Source organism: Chlorocebus sabaeus, chromosome 9 (genome assembly GCF_047675955.1).
Source record: "Chlorocebus sabaeus isolate Y175 chromosome 9, mChlSab1.0.hap1, whole genome shotgun sequence".
In the NCBI taxonomy this organism is placed as follows: domain Eukaryota; kingdom Metazoa; phylum Chordata; class Mammalia; order Primates; family Cercopithecidae; genus Chlorocebus; species Chlorocebus sabaeus.
The window spans coordinates 123,173,415-123,192,098 of NC_132912.1; the positions used below are offsets into that span (position 1 = coordinate 123,173,415).

At 43.8% G+C, this 18,684-nt stretch overlaps 1 protein-coding gene across 4 annotated transcripts in view; it reads left to right on the forward strand.

Moving 5' to 3' along the window:
* PLPP4 (phospholipid phosphatase 4) overlaps positions 1 to 18,684 on the forward strand; it is a 136,052-nt gene that overhangs the window by 40,185 nt on the left and 77,183 nt on the right. For all 4 annotated transcript variants that reach the window (XM_007964268.3, XM_038009616.2, XM_038009617.2 and 1 more), the window contains exon 2: positions 10,024 to 10,132. In XM_007964268.3, coding sequence (XP_007962459.2) covers positions 10,024 to 10,132 — 109 coding nt within the window. The remainder of the gene's footprint in view (positions 1 to 10,023; positions 10,133 to 18,684) is intronic.

Here is an 18,684-nt window from a genome sequence, read left to right on the forward strand (position 1 = left end):
CACCTTTTTGTCGAGGGAGGGATTCCTGCCCTAGGGTTATGAGGATGGTCATACATGACACTCAACACTGGGTAGATGAGATCAACGGCAGCTTATTCCTCACATATACTCACAGCCCAGGGGAGGAGTACACTGCGCACCATGCAGGGACACAAGGAACAGAGTGAACAGCCAGGGACTATGGGAGGCAGGCTTTGTAGTGTATCAGGAGGGTGGGGTGGTCCCTGGTAATGGCAGGAGGATGTAATTGACTTTTGAATAATTCCACAAGCTAGCAGGAAGCTGAGACTCACTATTCAGAGATAAGCAGAAACTGTGCCTGATGATGTCAATAAGAAAGGTTATTTGGCTACAGGACCTTATTTGTGAAAGCAGAGTAGGGAGGGGAACTTGTGGTTAGGACATTTAAATCCATTTTTGTTTCAGTTGTCAAAACAAGACATAACATTGGGCCTCAATTTTAGACTTTACACTGCTCAAATTTAACACCTTCATTATTCATTCACTATGTGTACTCATCCTCCTATCCTCCTAAGCACTTCATATGAACTAATTCATTTAATCCTTATACCAACCCTCTGAGGTAGGCGCTATTATCAGCATCACTTCAGAGATGAGGCAACTGAGGCCTGAGAGGTGAAGCACCTTGCCCAAGGTCACGTGGCTGGTAAGGAAAGAATCAAAATCCAACCCAGGAGAGCTGCCTGTAGAATCTGTGCCCTCACAGTTGAAAAGGGCATGAGATTTAGAGTGAGGGCACGAGGACATGAATCCCGGCTCTGCCTTGGGTTTGCATTTATGCTTGCTAAGCCTCAGTCTTTGCATCTATTGGGAGGCTTATCACAGAGCAAGAAGAACCATCTCCAAGAGGGGGTGGTAATTCCGGGAGCTGTTCCTGGTCTGGTCCAGGGCTGGTCTCTGTATGCCATTCTTCCTCATCCAGGCGAGTGGTGGATTATTTGATTAAATCAGCTGCTGTAAAGGAAACCCCTCTTTGGATTATAGGTACAAGAGAGTTGGTGGGAGCAACTTCTTGGGGTCTTCATTTCTTTTTCCACCTCCTTCCCTGTGCATTCTTTCTTTCCCTTCTTTCCAACAAACATCAAACTTTGCTCTGCAAAAATCTGATCTCAGTCGTCCACACTGAGACTGGAGATCGACATGTTGCATTTCCCGAGTAAGGTCACATCTCTATATCTCTAACTGGGGAGAAGTCTGTGTCTTATTAAAATAATTGCAGATAACACCGAGTTGGTGGGGAAAGCGTGTATGTATGTGTTGTGTGTGTGTATTGTGTATGACTGTGTTGCTTGACTTCCTTAAAAGTCCAGTGCATGTACGGAGGAATAGTGCACCCTGTGCCATATAGATGTAGGCAAGACATCTGACATCTTGTAGCTTCAGTGCCCTCATTTCTAAAACAGGAATAATGGTAATTCCTGCCTCATAGGATTCTTATGAGGATGAAGTCCTGTTGGAAAGCAGCAAGTGAAAGGCTTGGCATAAGATGTCTGCAATATCATAAGTAACTATGATTATTATTCTAATTGTTAACTTTGTTTTGGGGGATAGCCAACTACTCCAATTCACAGTAAAGACCTGTCTGAGGGCAGTTTGCTGGCCCACAGGCTCACAGAGATAATCCAGCAACATGTTCTCCCTATAACCACACCCACCCCTTGTTCCCAGGACTAATGAGTAACCTGATACGCCTCCTTTCCTGCCAAGAGTGGAGTGGCCTGCTTGTTCTGCTGACCACATCTGATGCCTGTTTATAAGAGCTTTTTCCTGTTGCCGGAGAGAGGCTGACTAGGGAGGAAAAGTCAATAGTGCAATAAGGAAACATGCTTTCCTTTCAGCTCTCACCTGGAAAACGTTTTATCATGTGTCTTCAAGTGTTATTATTTTTTTTCTTCAGATCTCAGTTGTTGAAAGTGACTTTCTGGGCCATTGTTTGCTCATAGAATGACCAAATGATGCAGACTTTTGTTGCCATTCTTCTATCTGCTCCCTTTCCCCAACACACAACCTCACTACCCTCAGGTGGGGCTTAAAGAAGGTGGGGCAGCCTTCTCACACCCAGCATATTCACATGTGTAAGAGAAACAGTCACCGTTTATGGAGGCTTTTGGTGCTCTAGGTGCTGTGCTGGACCCTAACTTATTACTGAACAGAATGTTCACAATGGCCTTGGAAGGTATGGCAGCGTCTTGGGGGACAGGAGGAAGATATGTAGCTTCAGAGAGGTCAAGTGACTTTTTTCAAGCCACCCTGACGGCAAACACCAAAGCAGGGATTTGGACTAAGTCTAATGATCTGATTGGGTTTGTATTTCAGTATAATCTTGTGTTATTTATAGTTGGGGAAAAGGATGGTGAGGTCTGTCATCCTAGTACTTGACTTTAAAGCCCCCTGGAGTTTTAACCTATCTTGAAAAAGGCCTGTCATTCAGGCACATGGGCTAAGGGCATTGGCAAATCCATAAACTCTTTTAGAAGATTATAGGGATCCTCTGGGGCTTTGGGCACTTGACTTTGAATTAGAAGAGGCCCAGGGGGACAGTGGCATCACTGTCCCTGTCGTGGACTTGCTGTTTCTGCTGATGTGATGTCAACATCAGCCATTCCTTTGGATTCCCAACTTTGGGCTGCACCTGTTGCCACATTTGACATGTGGACTGTGATAGATACATACCTTGGAACATCCCTAGAGGACCAGGGTCCTCACAGGTGGCTCTGTTTGGGAGGCTATTTCATGAGACCAACTACTGGGGCACTCCAATCTAGACATCATCTTAAAGCAGAGTGCAGTGGCAAGCTCATGTGTTCTGATGTGTACAAGGAAAAACCTCAACACCCAATTCCACGATCTGTTGTGACCCAGATTATACAATCTGTAATCTCCATAAGAGTTGGGACCATATTTGTATTCACCAGTGTTGTAGAACAGTACTTGGCACATCATGGACACTCAGTAAATATTCGTTGAATGAAGAAAACTTTGGCAAAGATGATAGTCCACTCTCTGTCCCCTCCTGTGGCCTTTCTGTGTAACAAGATACGTATCCTGGGTCCTTAAGTCATATTGAGCTATGGAAACAGAATTAACTAACAAGAGCATAGGAGTGAGACAGAGAGAGAGAGAGAGAGAGAGAGAGAGAGAGAGGAAGAGGGAGAGAGAGAGAGAGAGAATGTGTGAGTGTGTGTATGTGTGTGTGTGTGTGCGCGCAGGTGAGCATATGTGAGTGTAGTTCTTATCTGTCATGAGTCTAGATGCTGCCCTATCTAGCCCTAGTCTGGGGATCCTCCTAGGGGCAGGACCATATTCTAATTTGATGCCAAGCTGGTTAAAGGTCTGGAGAGCCCCCAGTCATGCCACGTGTGCCTCTGGAATTGCATCTGCTGCTTGTAGGTGAAGATTCAGGTGACCAAAAAAAGGTAGTAGGTGGTGCTTTTGTGATTTAGCAGTGAAAGAGCCACTGGCAGCCACGGTTTGCTTAAAGGGGAAAGGTGTGTGGTTTTCTGTTATATTTTGCTTTCAGATCACTCCGACTTCAGTTTTCTTCTTGCTTTTCATTCTTAGTGAATGTCAGATCCTCCTTTACCTCTTTTCCATTTTGGTTAATTTTAGTGGATTCTCCCTGCATCTTAAATAATTGCATCCTTTTGTTTGCCTTCCACTCACTTAATTTCAGGCAGTGTGTATGTGTGTGCACACACGTGTGTGTTTATGTGTGTGGGGTATGTGTGTGTGCATTTTGTGTGTATGTATATGTAATTATAAGCTCTATTCCCTTTAAACATCGGAACCACACATGAACAATGCACAAGAGAAAATTGCTTGGCATAAAGTTAGAATTACATCTTTGAATTTTTGTCATGAATTTTTTTCTTGCCCTGTCTTATGGTACTAAGTGAATGTGTTTTAAAGGTCTTCAAACTATATCATGAGAAAATTAAGGAGAAAATATGTAAAACTGCCCCCACTTTGCCCAGGAGAAATTAAGATACAAATAGATTAAGATAACTGTCCAGCTGGCTGCAGTGGCTCACGCCTGTAATCCCAGCACTTTGGGAGGCCGAGGCAGGCAGATAATGAGGTCAGGAGATCGAGACCATCCTAGCTAACATGGTGAAACCCTGTCTCTACTAAAAATACAAAAAATTAGCCAGGTGTGGTGGCAGGTGCCTGTAGTCCCAGCCACTCAGGAGGCTGACGCAGGAGAATGGCATGAACCTGGGAGGCGGAGCTTGCAGAGAGCCGAGATGGCAGTACCACACTCCAGCCTGGGCGACAGAGCGAGACTCCATCTCAAAAAAGAAAAAAAAAAAAAAAAAGATAACTGTCCAATTTAAACAGCAAAGAAATAGAAGTATGTCTTGGATTAAAATCCAACAATTTACCTGACTTTGGGCAGTTAAAATTATCATTAAAGAAAATAATATGTTTACTTTGGTAGTAACTTTGCTTTTCAATGTAGTAACATTTGACCTGCACAGTTTGGACATTTTATTTTTAGTTTGAATCCCTATTAAGTGAAATGATGTTGACAATAGTTAACAATTCATCAATGCTTGTAATGGGGGAAGTCTGTGATTTTGAGGTTAGACTGGCACGGCTGCTGAACTAGAGTTTATTGATAACAATGAAGAAAATATTGCATTCACACCTATACGGTCTCATTAAATAGCATTTTTCCTTTGAAATGATTCATAAATGCTACCTTGTAATCTGTTAGAATTCATAGGGCTGTTTATTTTTGGTCATCAAACCTGATGAAGTTTTAGGAGCCTTACTCTCTACTCTTAAACATATTGTGAGATGCAATGGATAACTAGTGTGATTATCCACATGATTTGAGTACAGAGGGCCCCGAGTTATGTACACAGACACACCAGTTCTTCTATTCTTTTTTTTTTTTTTTTTTTTTTTTGAGATGGAGTCTCACTCTGTCACCCAGGCTGGAGTGCAGTGGCATGATCTTGGCTCATTGCAACCTCCACCTCCTGGGTTCAAGCAGTTCTCTTGCCTCAGCCTTCCAAGTAGCTGGGATTACAGGCACGCACCACTACACCCGGCTAATTTTTTGTTTTTAGTAGAGAAGGGGTTTCGCCATGTTGGCCAGGCTTGTCTCGAACTCCTTGCCTCATGTGATCCACCCGCCTGGGCCTCCCAAAAGCTCTTCTATTCTTAATGAAGGCTTTGCAGAGAAGGGGAAAGGCCTTCACAGTGAAAACAACAGGCCTGACCCTCATCCCCAAAGGACCTCTGCATCCTTGGATCTGTCAGAGCCTTCTGGGCTTTATTTCTGTATTTATTGGAAATAAAAGTAAACTAAATGGTTTTACCCACCTTCTAGTGGTCAAAGAGTTGCTGCAATTTCTTTAACTTTTTCTTAAACAACTCAAGGACGTCCGTAATTACGCTGGCCAGGAATATACTGACACTTGTGAGCTACTAACGCTGGCTGGGCTATAGTCCTCTACACTGAATGGCTTCAGGTTTCGGTGCCTTTGAGTTTTCATTTTGTTTTCTATATTTTTTTCTCCCCCCATGACACAAGTGGTGCTTGAGATGATTTTAATGGCTTTGTGAGGTGGGTTTAGATTTAGATTGTGCTGGGTTGGTGCATAGGCAATTGGGGATTTTGCTATGCTTAAAAAAAAAAAAAATGGCAACAACCACAATTACTTTTGCACCAATGTAATACATGGATGTGACCCACCTTCTACCACAGTCATGGAGAAGATTCCCTGGGGATTATGTTAAATGCAGACTCTGATCTACTGGGTCTGGGGTGGGGCTGGAGATTCTGCATTTTTAACAAGATCCCACAAGATGCTGCTGCCCTGGACCCTTGTGACTCAAGGTTTGATCTACAAATCAGCAGCACGGCACCCCCAGGAGCTTGCTGGAAATGCTAGCTCTAAGGTCTTTTCTGAACCTGCTGTCTCTGTATCTGCAGTCACAAGACTCCCAGTGATCCCTGGACACATTAAAGTTTGGGAACCGCCAATGTAACACACTGCTGGAGATCACGCCTTCACACCTTCCCTAGAAGCAGGGATCCCATTTCTTGGATTCCAAACCACTTCCAAAGAGCTTGTGGAAGGATGTTTCCAGGCCTGGGCATGTTCTCTCTTGGGAACACCTTGAACCTCTCCAGGACTTTCCATTCCACTATGTGCCCTCCTCTGTCCCTGTTAAGATCCTTAAGCTTTATTAAGACCGTGGTCCTCTGCATATTAGCTCCACTGTCTGCGTTCTTTGAGACAGACGCCAGTGGCTGAAGCATGGCTGGAGAAGGGACATCGATCTTTCTTAGTACTGCTGCTCCCAGAGGATATAATTTGCTTGATAGATGGGTTCTGGCTGCAGCTACTCAGGGTGGAGTGAGGGATTGTGCAAAATGCTGGGTGCACCAGGCTTTAGAAAAATTGCCAGGAGGATAATAAAACCTGAAAGACAAACAAGACAAGGAAGGAAGGTGCTCTGTGGTGTACCTGGTCCCATTGCCATGTGGCCGGCTGTGTGAGAAGAAATAGGAGTCAAGGTTCTGGGGTCTCACAGAGTGGGAGTGTGTGGCCATCACAGTGTCAGTAGCACCCTGTGGGTGGCAGAGTATATTTCAGAGGTGGCTGCAGCCATATCCCTCATTCATCTGCTTTTCTATAGTAAGAACTTGCCACACCCCAGTCAATAGGTGGAGTCATTTCCCCTCCCTGGAATCCAGACTGACCTTAGGATTCACTTTTGACTGGAGATGACATGACACAACTTCTGAGACTAGGTTGGAAAAAGCCATTGAGCTTCTGCCTTGTTCTCCTGGGATACCTGCTGTAGGGGAAGCCAGTAGCTATGAATAATTCTGACCACCTTGAGACCACAGTGCTGGAGAGGAAGGGTTTTTCTAGGGGTGGAGGGGTGGGGTTCAAGATCCTTTATTTTCAGAGCTTGCAACAGTTGGTTAGCAACGCTAGCTAAGTTGGTATGATCCAAAGGCCAATCACCTTTCTCTTTAGGCACTCAACCAACAGAATCTCTTTCTTACAAACAAGATCACTGACCAGTTGGGATCTGTCTCAATGTGTGTGTGAGAAGAGGTTCTCTCCCCCCACTTCTCCCAACAAGATTGTTTTATAGCCAAATGAAACTCAAATCCATAATACAGCAACTAGTCATCTCCAGTGTCACTGATTCCCCCCACCCCTAGAATAGGAAGTTGAGGTAAGAGGGGAGAGACTGTGTCCTGTTATACGAAAAACAACAGCAGGGGTTCCAGCTAACAGCCTGCTCAGTGGACAGCCGTTGACTGTGCCCACATGAGAGATGCTAAGTGGGAACTACCTAGAGGATGAGCCCCTCTCAATTTCCTGATCCACAAATTCATGAGCAAAATAAAATGTTTTGAAGTAATTTGTTATGTAGCTACAGAAACTGGAGTATTCTGAAGCTTTGGTTATCAGAGATACACTACACATTCTTAAAGACATCCTTCAAGCAAAATTTATTTCATTTCACTTCATTTCATTATGTCTTAAAAACACTTGGGAGCAGGGAGTCGGTTGTCACAAAATCAAACAAAGCCCGAAAACCGTCTAATAAAAACATGCGGCTTTAGGCTAGAGTAAAATGATAATAGTAATACAATTCTAGTTTTTGTTTCTCTTCTGTCAGGCCCTACATATATATTCCATCGTTTAACTTTCATTCCAACTCTGTAAGGTGTGTCTCTTTCAGAGATGAAGAAACTGAGGCTCAGAAAATGTTAAATGACTCACCATGTGCCAGAGTTGGAGTTTGAACGCTGCTGGACCTGACTCTAGAGCCTGTCCTGCAGTGGGTGGAAGAGTTGTTAATGAGAAGAGTTAAATTACAGGATGTCCTGTCCTTGGATCCTAGGCTCTGGGACCCTTAGGTGTCATTTAGTTCAATGCTGGGGACTCCTGGCCCATCATAGTGTTTTAAAATCCACATTACCAGACTCTGTTCACGTGGAGTCTTAGGTCTGTGGTAGGGTGTTTTCTAGAAGGTTCTGACCCTTCTCAAATTGAAGTCTCAGATTTAGTTCAGCCTCCCCCATTGCAGAGGCCCTGGGAGAGGAAGCAGCTTGCTCCACAGCACGGAGCAGCTCAGCTGGCGAGCTGGGGCAGAGAGCAGGTTTCTGATGCCCAGAGAGGGTGCTCCTCCAGGCAGCTCTAGAGGAGGTTTGGAAGACTGATAGCAGAAGTGACTTGCACCCCAGTGAGGGGATGCAGTAGGGATTCTGTAATAGAAGTGCTCCAGGTTGAGGGTTGGTGGAGGGTTGGTTGGGTTCTGTGATGATGGCACTGCAGGAGTCCATTCAGTCATCTAGCTCCAGGTTCAGGGTTGGTGGAGGGTTGACTGGGTTCTGTGATGATGGCACTGCAGGAGTCCATTCAGTCATCTAGCAAATAGCCACCAAGTGATGCCTGTGTGCCAGGCAGAGGCGCTGGGGGCCCAGTGCTGAGCAGAACGGTCATGGGTGCCACTGCTTTTCGAAATTACATAAATATACAGACTTTTAGGACTTAAAACATCACAGTTAGAGGAGGCAGGGAGAGAAGGGGGAAGAGAAGGAGGGAGGGAGAGACAGGGAGAGAGACACAGAAGATGGGTGGATTTTAGGTTTCTTAGATACGCAATAGAATTGAGAGTCACGCTGATCAAAGTGAGAATAGTTTCAGTGTCACCTGTTCAAAGTCCCAAATAGATGTTAACTTCTGTGGTCTCTGAGTGCCTACAGTGGCCCAGCCGTGCTACTGGGCTCTGAGGTGACAGCCCTAGAGTGGCTCTTGCCCTCATACCCTCACAGGGGAGCTGAAGCTGCAAACAGAACATACTCGTACAACGTCCCAAATCTGGGATAGAAACCGGGGCTGTGGGACTCCTGATTCTGTCTGGAGACTGGGATGGCTTTAGGTGACCAACTGTCCTGGTTTGCTCAAGACTGAGGGGTGTCCTGGGATATAGGACTTTCAGTGCTAAAACTGGAAAAGTTATGGACAAACCAAGACTGCTGGCCACCCTAGAGGGTTTCCTAGAGGAGGAGAAAGCTGAGCTTCTCCTCCTCTCCTGCTCCCCTGCACTCCTCATCTTGGATCATGGGAATCCTTTTCCCAGAAACCGAAACCAGAAGCCTAGGAATCAGCTTCAGCCACTCCTGCCCACAGGTTCTCCATGGCATCCATTTCCTCTCCAGTCTGCTAGTCTCTCTTGCAGGGACAGCTGCCACAACCTCAGCACCTCCCACCTTGCCTTCTATTCTGTCTTCCGAGTCCCATCCTCACCATGGCCAGGGCCACCATTTTGAATTGGAATTCCCATTCCATGCTCTTTTACCAAACCTCTCCTTGGCTCAAAATCAAAGTCCTCTAGCCTGGCACTCAAAGCCCCAAATGACCTGGCTTCTTTTGCCCTCTCCAACTGCATCTGAAGTGGTGCTGAACTTAGTTCCTCAGGTAAAGATTGGCTGGAGAGCTGGGAGGTGGCCTGATGGCTGAGATCTGAAAAAGCAAACCCCTGCATTTCTGCCCTTTTCTTAGTTTTTCTCTTGGCGTGACTGCTTTTCATTGCCCAAGCAATGAAGACAGCACACGGGCAGCTGTGCCAGTTACTCCCTTGCTTATGTTTCACCTCAAGCCTATTTTGTTTTCAAGAGACCATGCTGCTGCCCTGGCCTTGCCCCATTCTGACTTCAGTTTCCAGTTTACTTTGGAACCCCAAGTCCTTAGAGTCTTTGTACACACAAAGGTATTCCCTTATGCATGGAATTTGTCCTTGCTGGCAGGTGGTGATGGAAGAGTCTGTAAAGTCTCAGTGATTCTTTCAGTCCTTCCCAAGCCTTTGAACCAGTGAGAACTGACAGCAGGGCCTGTCTCTTTCCCCATCTGCAGCAGTCTGGATTCTCCCCCCTGAGGGTGCATAGTGGGGGGCTTCCTTGGGAACTTCCCGCAGCAACAGAACGCTTAACCTTTATGTACTTTTCTTTTTACGTTTCAGTTTTACAGAGTTTTTGGATCCGTTCCAGAGAGTCATCCAACCGGAAGAGATCTGGCTCTATAAAAATCCTTTGGTGCAATCAGATAACATACCTACCCGCCTCATGTTTGTAAGTACCATGATTTCATGCCTTATTTGACTGCTGTCTCAAAGATGAACCAAATGGGTTTTCATCTTTGTTTTTCTAACCCTGAAGACAGTGGGTGGCCTGAGAGAAAGAGAAGGTGAGCAGCTCATCAAATTAAAATCCAGTTCCTTGTCATGATAGGAGCTGCTTGGTCATGTGAGAAGGACACTGTTAGAAATGCTTGTTCCCTGGTGCCACAAAGAAATAGCACACGAACATAGATTTAATTCTCTCAGCAAGGCATTGTTTACTTTCTGCAGAAAGGGTGCTCATCACAGATGGAGCAATGATGAGAACATGCCTGAACAAAGGAGGGAGGCAATTTTTATCCCTTTTGCAGCTTGTCCCTGCTACTGTGTCCTGTCTCCATTGGCTGGAGCCGGACCTCACAGTCAAAACTAATACCTGATTGGCTAACAGCTTAAAACTTTCTTAAATAGGTAAAGGCAAGGCAGAACAAAGGAAAAGAGAAAGTTGCTTATGAAGAATTTAAAGAAGCAATAACATTTCCAAATAAGGAAGGGGCATAAGCTATAAGCTAAGACTTGCCTCGGCCTGTCTAGACATGCCTGAACAAGCCAAAGCAACTAACTGGGCTAAAGTGTAAGAACTAACAGTTGATAGGAGGCTTTAGGGTAAGAAGCTATTATTCCTAGTGCCTATTTTATTTTAAAACTAAGACGAGCTTTGAAGAGGAACTTTTCTACTTTCTATAAGTCATTGCCCAATATTGTAGAATGAGAAAGGACTTGCTTGTCTGGGCTATGCTGAGTTACAGTAAAGGAAGACTAGAAGCCAGTGATGAGAATTTTCTGTCCACTGTCTTTTTAGGATAAGCCTTGATTCTGCCCAAATGAAGGTACCCAGATAGCTCTGTTAACCTCTTTTCTGGTTTTAGCTGGTCAGTTGTTGGCCACTAATAAGACCACCCTGTGCTTCAACCTCTTGAGAGTGTCTTGTGTCTCTCTCCTTCTAGAATAAATGGGCACGCACCCATAGAGCTGGTGAATATATTGAGATAAATTTTACCCCACCCCAACCCCCAATGCCACATGGCAATTGCCACAACCTTTTACATTTCACTGCTTATATGCCAGGCTTTTTGCTGAGAGCTTAAGAAATGATGGTCTAATTTAATTCCACCCAGCATCCCAGTGAGGAAGATGTCATTGTTGTCCACATTTCACAGATGCAAAAGTGCATCCCAAGAGAGATGAGGGAACTTGCCCGATGTCACATAGCTAGTGAGCACAGCACCAGGTTCTAGCAGCCAGCTCTTGGAGCTCAGCTCTCAGCCAAGAGGCTGCCCTGAGAGTTGGAGGCAGAGTGTCTGGAACTCCTTGCTGATGCTAACGAAGCCCTGGAGAATTGGAGAATCACCATCCAACCTTTCTGGAGCAGAGGAAATATTTAAGCTCCTCTTTGTTATGGAACGATAATGTCGCTTTTGGATGGGCAGCCTCCCAACAGTTTGAAGGTTGTTCCTGTTGACCTGCCATGGTGTCTCGTGCCTCTCTGGGAACTGCTCCAGAAACTTCATAGACACACAGGGAACATTTTTGTATTTTGAAAGAAATCCCTCTGATTTTGTGGAGGAAATTTTGTTAATTAGTGATGATTGGAAAGATCTGCGTTTTTGCAAACTCTTGGAAATGCCCATAATGCCAGCGAGCATTAAAGTATTATTTTAATTGCTTCTTAATAATTACTTTTCTACTGGAAAGTAAACTGGATTTTTATAAATCTTAGGGAAATTGACAAATTAGGGTTGTTGTGAGTAGGGAATTACTAACACATGGCTATTAAAATCAGGCTTTTTTCATTTCTGCTGTAACTCACATCTTCTATAAATCCTAGAAATAAAGGAAGCAGTGTATGTGTAGTGAGTTTACTCAATAGCTTTACTAGGAAGAAGCTTCTATTTATCAGTTACTCCTATTTTTCATAACATTTTACATTTCATGTGTTGTAAAAACACAATTTGGAGATGAATGTTCATATGGGATGTTGTGAGAAATCTGTGGCTGTGTCCTAGATTTATGAACAATGGATTGTTTTGAAGTCTAGATACAAATGCCACAAATATTCTGGCTACAGACACAAATAGGATGGAGCAATTTGCATGCTGGTGGTGGTAGAAATTAGTCAGTAGAGGGCTTATTCAGCACTGGGGTTCTCAGAGAACAGAAGGATATTCAGCCACACATACTGATTCATACCCTCTATTCTCCTAATGAAATAAGTTCAACCTTTTATTTCATTAATAGCAGTTGATGAATTTCATTCATTTGGTTGCACGATTTAGTACAATTCCATAATAACACAAGGAAAGTAATAGATACATTTATAATACCTGTAACGCAAAGATGAAAAATATTTTGTCACCCCATAAAAAAGATTTGTTCTCCTGGGTTTTAAAAATTTAATATAAAGCATTATATTATTTTGGTCCTTTAAAACCTTCAGACGTTGGTAGAATAATTGGTAATAGAACATCCATTTTCACTGATGTATAAAATGCCTTGATTTTCTTTGAAAGCTTAAATTTTTTTATTTACTACATAAAAAAGTCCTGGGGTCTCCTTTAATTTTGGTTGGAATGTTTTAATCAAAAGGTGAACTTTCTAACTTTCTTACCAAGGTGTTTTTTAGAAGCAGCTGGTATTGACTTGGATATCTTTTATTGGATAATTAATGCTTCTAGAGTCATGTGTGTGCGAGTTAGACGAGTCAATTGGGCAAATGTAACAAGAAAATTAACAGAATAATGGCTAGGGAATTAAGTGCAGAGTAAATGGCAATAATGTCACTGGAAGCCTCCTAACTTGCACTTTCGCTGTCTGTGGCGCCATTAGCTCAGGTGATGTCTGTCACCCTGAAAGTTGGGTGTAGTTAGAACTGTTTAAATCCAAGAGCTTGTTTCCCTTGACAACCCAGTGTTCCTGTTGACCAGAGAGACTGGCTGAGAATTCTTTTCAGATGCACTCAGAAGTCTTGCTTAGCATTTCAGGGATATGCCCAAGGCCTTTATGGAAGGCTGTTTCCTTATTCAAAAGAGGTACCGGTTGCTTGCTGAGTGTGAGGGGTTTATCAGAACATTTTTAAAAACCTACTTTTTGTGTAGGACAACTTCATTGGTATTAGTTGCTGCTTTTGGTACATGTTTTGTTATCTGTAGTAGTTGTTTCTTTGTACATTCAGGGGACATTTTCAGGGAGCCTGCTATGGGTAAAGAAAACCATAGGGGCTATAGTGGATAAGAAGTCCAGTGAGAATTGGGGTGTACCTTCAGGGACCCTCCAGGATCGCTGGTACATTAGGATGGTACTCTAATACAAAATGGAATCTGAAAAGGGCCAGAGGAGAGGCCCAGGTAAACTTCTAGGGAACTACTTCTTCTTCTTCTCCTTCTCCTTCTCCTTCTTCTTTCTTCTTTCTTCTTTCTTCTTCTTTCTTTTTCATCAGCTACAACAGTAAACATTTCTTGAATTCAGGGGCTGTGCTTATAACTTTATAAAGAACATCTCAGTTAATCTTCAGAATCCTTTGAGGTCAGCACTTTTGTTAATCTCATAATGTCAGTGGAGAAAACAAAACTAGGGAAATTACACAACTTGTCCAAGATTATACATCCGTCAGTGGCTGGACCAGGATCTGAGCACCGGCTGTGAGTGCAAACTCTCACTTGGAGGCACTCTGCTTGATGCCTCTTTGATGATTGGTTAGGTGGAGAGGCGTGTAAAGGCAGAGAAATGGAGAGTGAGCCCATGTAGGTCCTGTCAATAGAGTCTGTTTGGAGTATCTATGCGTAAGGGCTAAGAATGGGGCAGGGATAGAGCTAGACTGAGGATAGCTTTGGATTGGTTAATTACAACCTAATTCAGTGGATGGTTATGAAACACTTGCCATGAGGAAAGATGAATAAGATATGGTTTCAAGTCTAGGGAGGGGCACAGACATGAACACAAGGTGGACAATGCTTCACTAAAAAGCCTTGAGGAATAGGTAAGACTCAGTAAGGAGTTTAAGGAATGATAGGTTTTGCAAACTTTTTTCCTTGGCTTCCAAAAGAAATCCACCCAAGCCCTATTCTTTGCCCTCTTCTCTTTTTGCTTCGATCATGATAGGTCCAGATTTATTCTCATAGACTATTACTGATAGATACTGTGTTGATTTGATACCAGGGTTTTCTATTCTGGGATAGGATGCTTCTAAGGAAGACAGAAATAAAGTCATTTTGGGGAGGAAGAAGGAAGAAAAAGAGACAAGGCTGGATCATGATAGACACTTTAATTTTTAGGCTCTTTTTAAGAGTCTTAGACAGCTCTTTTATCTGTGACGGGATGTAATTGTTTACCCACAGCAGGGCCTTTTCCAAGTGTCTGAGTGTCTTAAAGTTGTCTTTATAATCACTTTGCAACATACCTTTCTGTCAAAAGCCAGAAATGAAGGCACTTTGGGCCCACTGTTTTGTTTTGTCTGACGTGAATGAACCCTAGTGACAAGCTCCTCTCTGGCTAACACCCTCACATCAGGGCTGCACTGGCTTCGATCTCTTCTGGTTGTTAGAAGTCCTTGGCATCCTCATGCCATCCCCTCTCAAACACACTGCTCCACATTTTGTGGTTTCCCGGAAGTGCCCAGGCAGCATGGTGCACGGTGCCATGCATCAGCCCATGAGGATGACCCACTTTCTGGGTGCAGAACTGGCCAGGGATTGGCGCCCCTTCCTGTGTTGATTCATGGGTGGATGCTCCATACCCTAGTTGGTCATTTAGGGTATGGTCAGGGTGCCTGGGAGAATTAGGCTCCCTTTTCTCTCCCTAGCTTCCTTCCTTTACTCAAAGGTGCACACTACTCAGATCTCAGGGTGCAGGTAGGCTTGAACTGAAAATCCTTCAATCCTATATGTCTGGTGACAAGATCCTGATACCCTTTTAACAGTCTTTTCCAGAAAATAATGAAATACTAGTCAACAACCAGCATTTGCTGGATGGTAGCTCTCTGTTGGACCCTGTTGGTGGGCAGTTGGTATGGGCTCCATAGTGGCCTACTACGGGTCAACTCCCAGCTTGCCACTCACTAGCTATGCAAATGTGGAAGATCAACTCCCCTCCTAGCACTTTACTTTCTTTATCTGTGAAAGGCATCTTTAAGAACATGTCTCATCAAGCTGTAGAGAGCATCAAATGGGGGTGACAGACCTATGGCACTTTACTTAGTGCATGGTACCTAATCAGCATTCCATAACTGTTAGTGAATTGAAATTCTGTGAATAATACCTGTCATGGATATTATTATCATCATACCCATTTTATAGATAAGGAAACTGAGAATTAATGAGGTTAAGTGACTTGCTCAAGGACAAAGAATGGATAAGTGTCAGAGCTAGGGCTTGAACCCACCTCTCCTTAATCTGAGACCATTCCACACACATGTTTTTTTTTTGTTTTTTTTTTGTTTTTTTTTTTTTTTTTAATACAGAGCTCTGGCTTCCCAACCTGTGGAACAAGCTACATACAAAACTAGCCACATCCCAGATCCTGCTTAATGATACATATGCTATCTCTTTGTGTGGGCACTGTGCAGTACAATTAGTAACTTTAAAGGTGGTGTTCAATATATAATCTCTGTCAGCCTGATTTTCACCATCTGTAAAATAAAGCTTTTGGGCTAAGGGAATCACCGAGATTCAAGACTCCAACCCAGGAGCATGGCAACCCAGTATGGGAGTCTTGTTCCCACTAGCTGTGTGCATTTGTGTGTTTATTGATCTCTATGATTTTTAGTTTGGTTATTTGTACAATGGGAATAATATTTTCCACAACAGAGTAGTTAGAAGATTGGAAAGTGTGAGGTAAGTCCTTAACACATAGTAGGTGCTTAAGCTGTGACAGCTGTCACTGAAATTTCTTTGACTTATCTATGACCTGGACCTGGAAACAAGCCGCCTTACATTTCTTTTTTAACTTGGAAAAAAGCATGCACTGTATTTTATTTAATGTTTACTTTCTAGGGTAGGAACTGCTGTAACATTGTGGCTAAAAGTGTAGAACTTAATTTAGGTGACCTGGGTGCAAATCCTCATTTTACCACTTGATTAGTTGTGTGACTTCCAGCAGGTTGCTGAACCTCTCTGTGCTTTAGTTTCCTATGCGTTAAGTAAGGAGCCTTTTCCACCTAGGATTGCTTGAGAATTGAATGAGTCAATTTGCATGGGGTATCTAGAATAGACCATAGTCCTTAGTAAGTTCTCAGTACACATTAGCCTTTGTCATTCTAACCTAGGTATGTACATTCAGCAGCCCCATACTCATAACAAGTGAGCAGAACTCAAGTCCAAGAAGGATTCAATATGTTCTCTGAATTCTGCAGCAGTGTTTGTCTGGAATTCTTTGTTTTCTCTCAGGTCTCATTTAATAAGCACTGACCACTCCCCATCTTCCTACCCTGGGCTCATCCTAGGATTTCCTTGGATTTGATTCTTTTAAAATTAGACATGGAAACATTAACGGAAGATAAAACAATACCAAGTGAGATTTTGCTTGCTCATGTTTTCCCCTCATCTCTGCCCATGTGTGGAGGTACAAGGGAACATCCCCACCTTATGTCCCTCTGTCCATTGTCATCTGCTCCCCTGGCCCAGGCAGCAGAACCGCAGCTACCAATGGCCTTTGTCCGAAGAGTGGAATGCATATGCACTGGCTTCAATTCAATCTGCTTTGCTGAGTGAAAGTGAGGTGGTGGGGTGCTTACTCTCTTCATTCCTCCTTCACTCAGTTCACAGGTGTTTTGCCCCAGGAGGAAGTTGTTTTCCCAATGTGTTGGCTTCTGAAGGTCACCTCTTAATTCCAACTTTCAGTTAAAAAATGTTTGTATACAAGGGGGTGAATGATGCATGTAACTATGTCTCTATCCATCCTGATTCATGGACCGTGCTACCCAAGGATATGGCTGATACGTTTCCAGAAGAAGAAAGGAGACACCAGGGCCCACTGCTGTTAGGATGAGAGAAGGAAACAAGCCATGTCTTGCAATCACACAGACACCTCTGCTGAAGCCACTCTGGCTGCAGCCACACGGCACTTTGAAGGCTGCATTTCCTCGCCTGGGAAGCCCTTGAGGTGGGGAGCCTTGGGCCCTCCTGGGTGCTTAGCCTTGGCTCAAGAGCAGTTGATAGTGGTTCTAGACACCAAAATACATCTACCTAGGGAAGTTGTAGCATGAGTTAAATTAAGTCCAGCCTTGTTGGGGGAAGTAGAGGTGAGGGTCCAATTAGGAAGAGGCAAGTTGAGGCAGGCAACAGTTCTAAAGGAGACCGCTGAACCATCAGGCCACTAGCTTGGAGTCATTGAGCAGCTCTAACGAATTCTTCAGCCTGCACACTTGACTTTGATCCTGAGCGCCTCCCACCTGGCACCTACATCTCCTGTGTGGGCAGTGAGTTTCTGCTCTGGAATTTCCTTTGGAAACCTCATTGGGAAAGTCATCCCAACTCAAATTTTTTTCTGGGGTTTCATTATTGCCTAACCTTAGATTATACCAGCTGGGATTGTCTTGAAATATTTCCTTCAGAACCATGTTGTTCTCCTATATAAACACTGAACTGGTGGTCATTACTGGGCCATCCCCTATTTGGTGAGTTGCCTTCTCCTATTTGGGAGCACATTGCCTGGTCTGTATGCAGTGCTTGAAGGGACAGAAAACAGAAAGGTAAGCTGGTGGGCTTCATGTTTGGATTTGGAGAAACAAGGGCTTCTTTGGCCTTGACCATAACATTGGACTTTAGTAAGTGGTGCTTCAGTTCTTGTTCTTTAAGCACTAAATGCGTGAGTCAAAAGTCTAAGGCATAATTCTCAATCATCAGCATCAGTACCATTTGAGATACTGTTAAAAATATGCATTTCTAGACCTGCTATATAAGCATGTTTGAGGAAATCAGTACTTTAACAAGCCATGTAGTTATTTAGGTGTGAGAGCTGCCCAATAACTTATGGCAACTTTCACAGACTTACTGGACCTCTTAACTCATGAGTGTTGCCCTTCTGAATAGCCCCCAAGGGAATCCTCTGCTTTCTCTGTAGCGGTTCTGAATCTCCTGTCGTACATCTGCCTTTTAGCACCTGAATACCCTCCATGGTGGCAAGACTTGCTTATTTGACTTTTAAACAGTCTAAATCATTCAGGGCCACAGCTGTATCGTCAAACTGGTTACTACTACTTCTGGTCAGAAATAAATGGTGACAGGTAAGGAGAGGGCTTTTTCCATGTCTCATACAAGTGACGTCTGAAGACAGTTCCCAAAGGGGAGTCCCCAAGATGATTTGAGCTCTAGCTGTCTGATTGTAGTAAGGGTGTGGAGCATCTCAAATAATTTTAAAAGCCTGCATTCATTTGGGTGAATTCTGTTTTTACAAAAGAAGAGCTCCTGGCCAACATAGTGAAATCCCGTCTCTGCTAAAAATATAAAAATGAGCTGGGCATGGTGGTGCACACCTGTAGTCCCAGCTACTCAGGAGGCTTAGGCAGGAGAA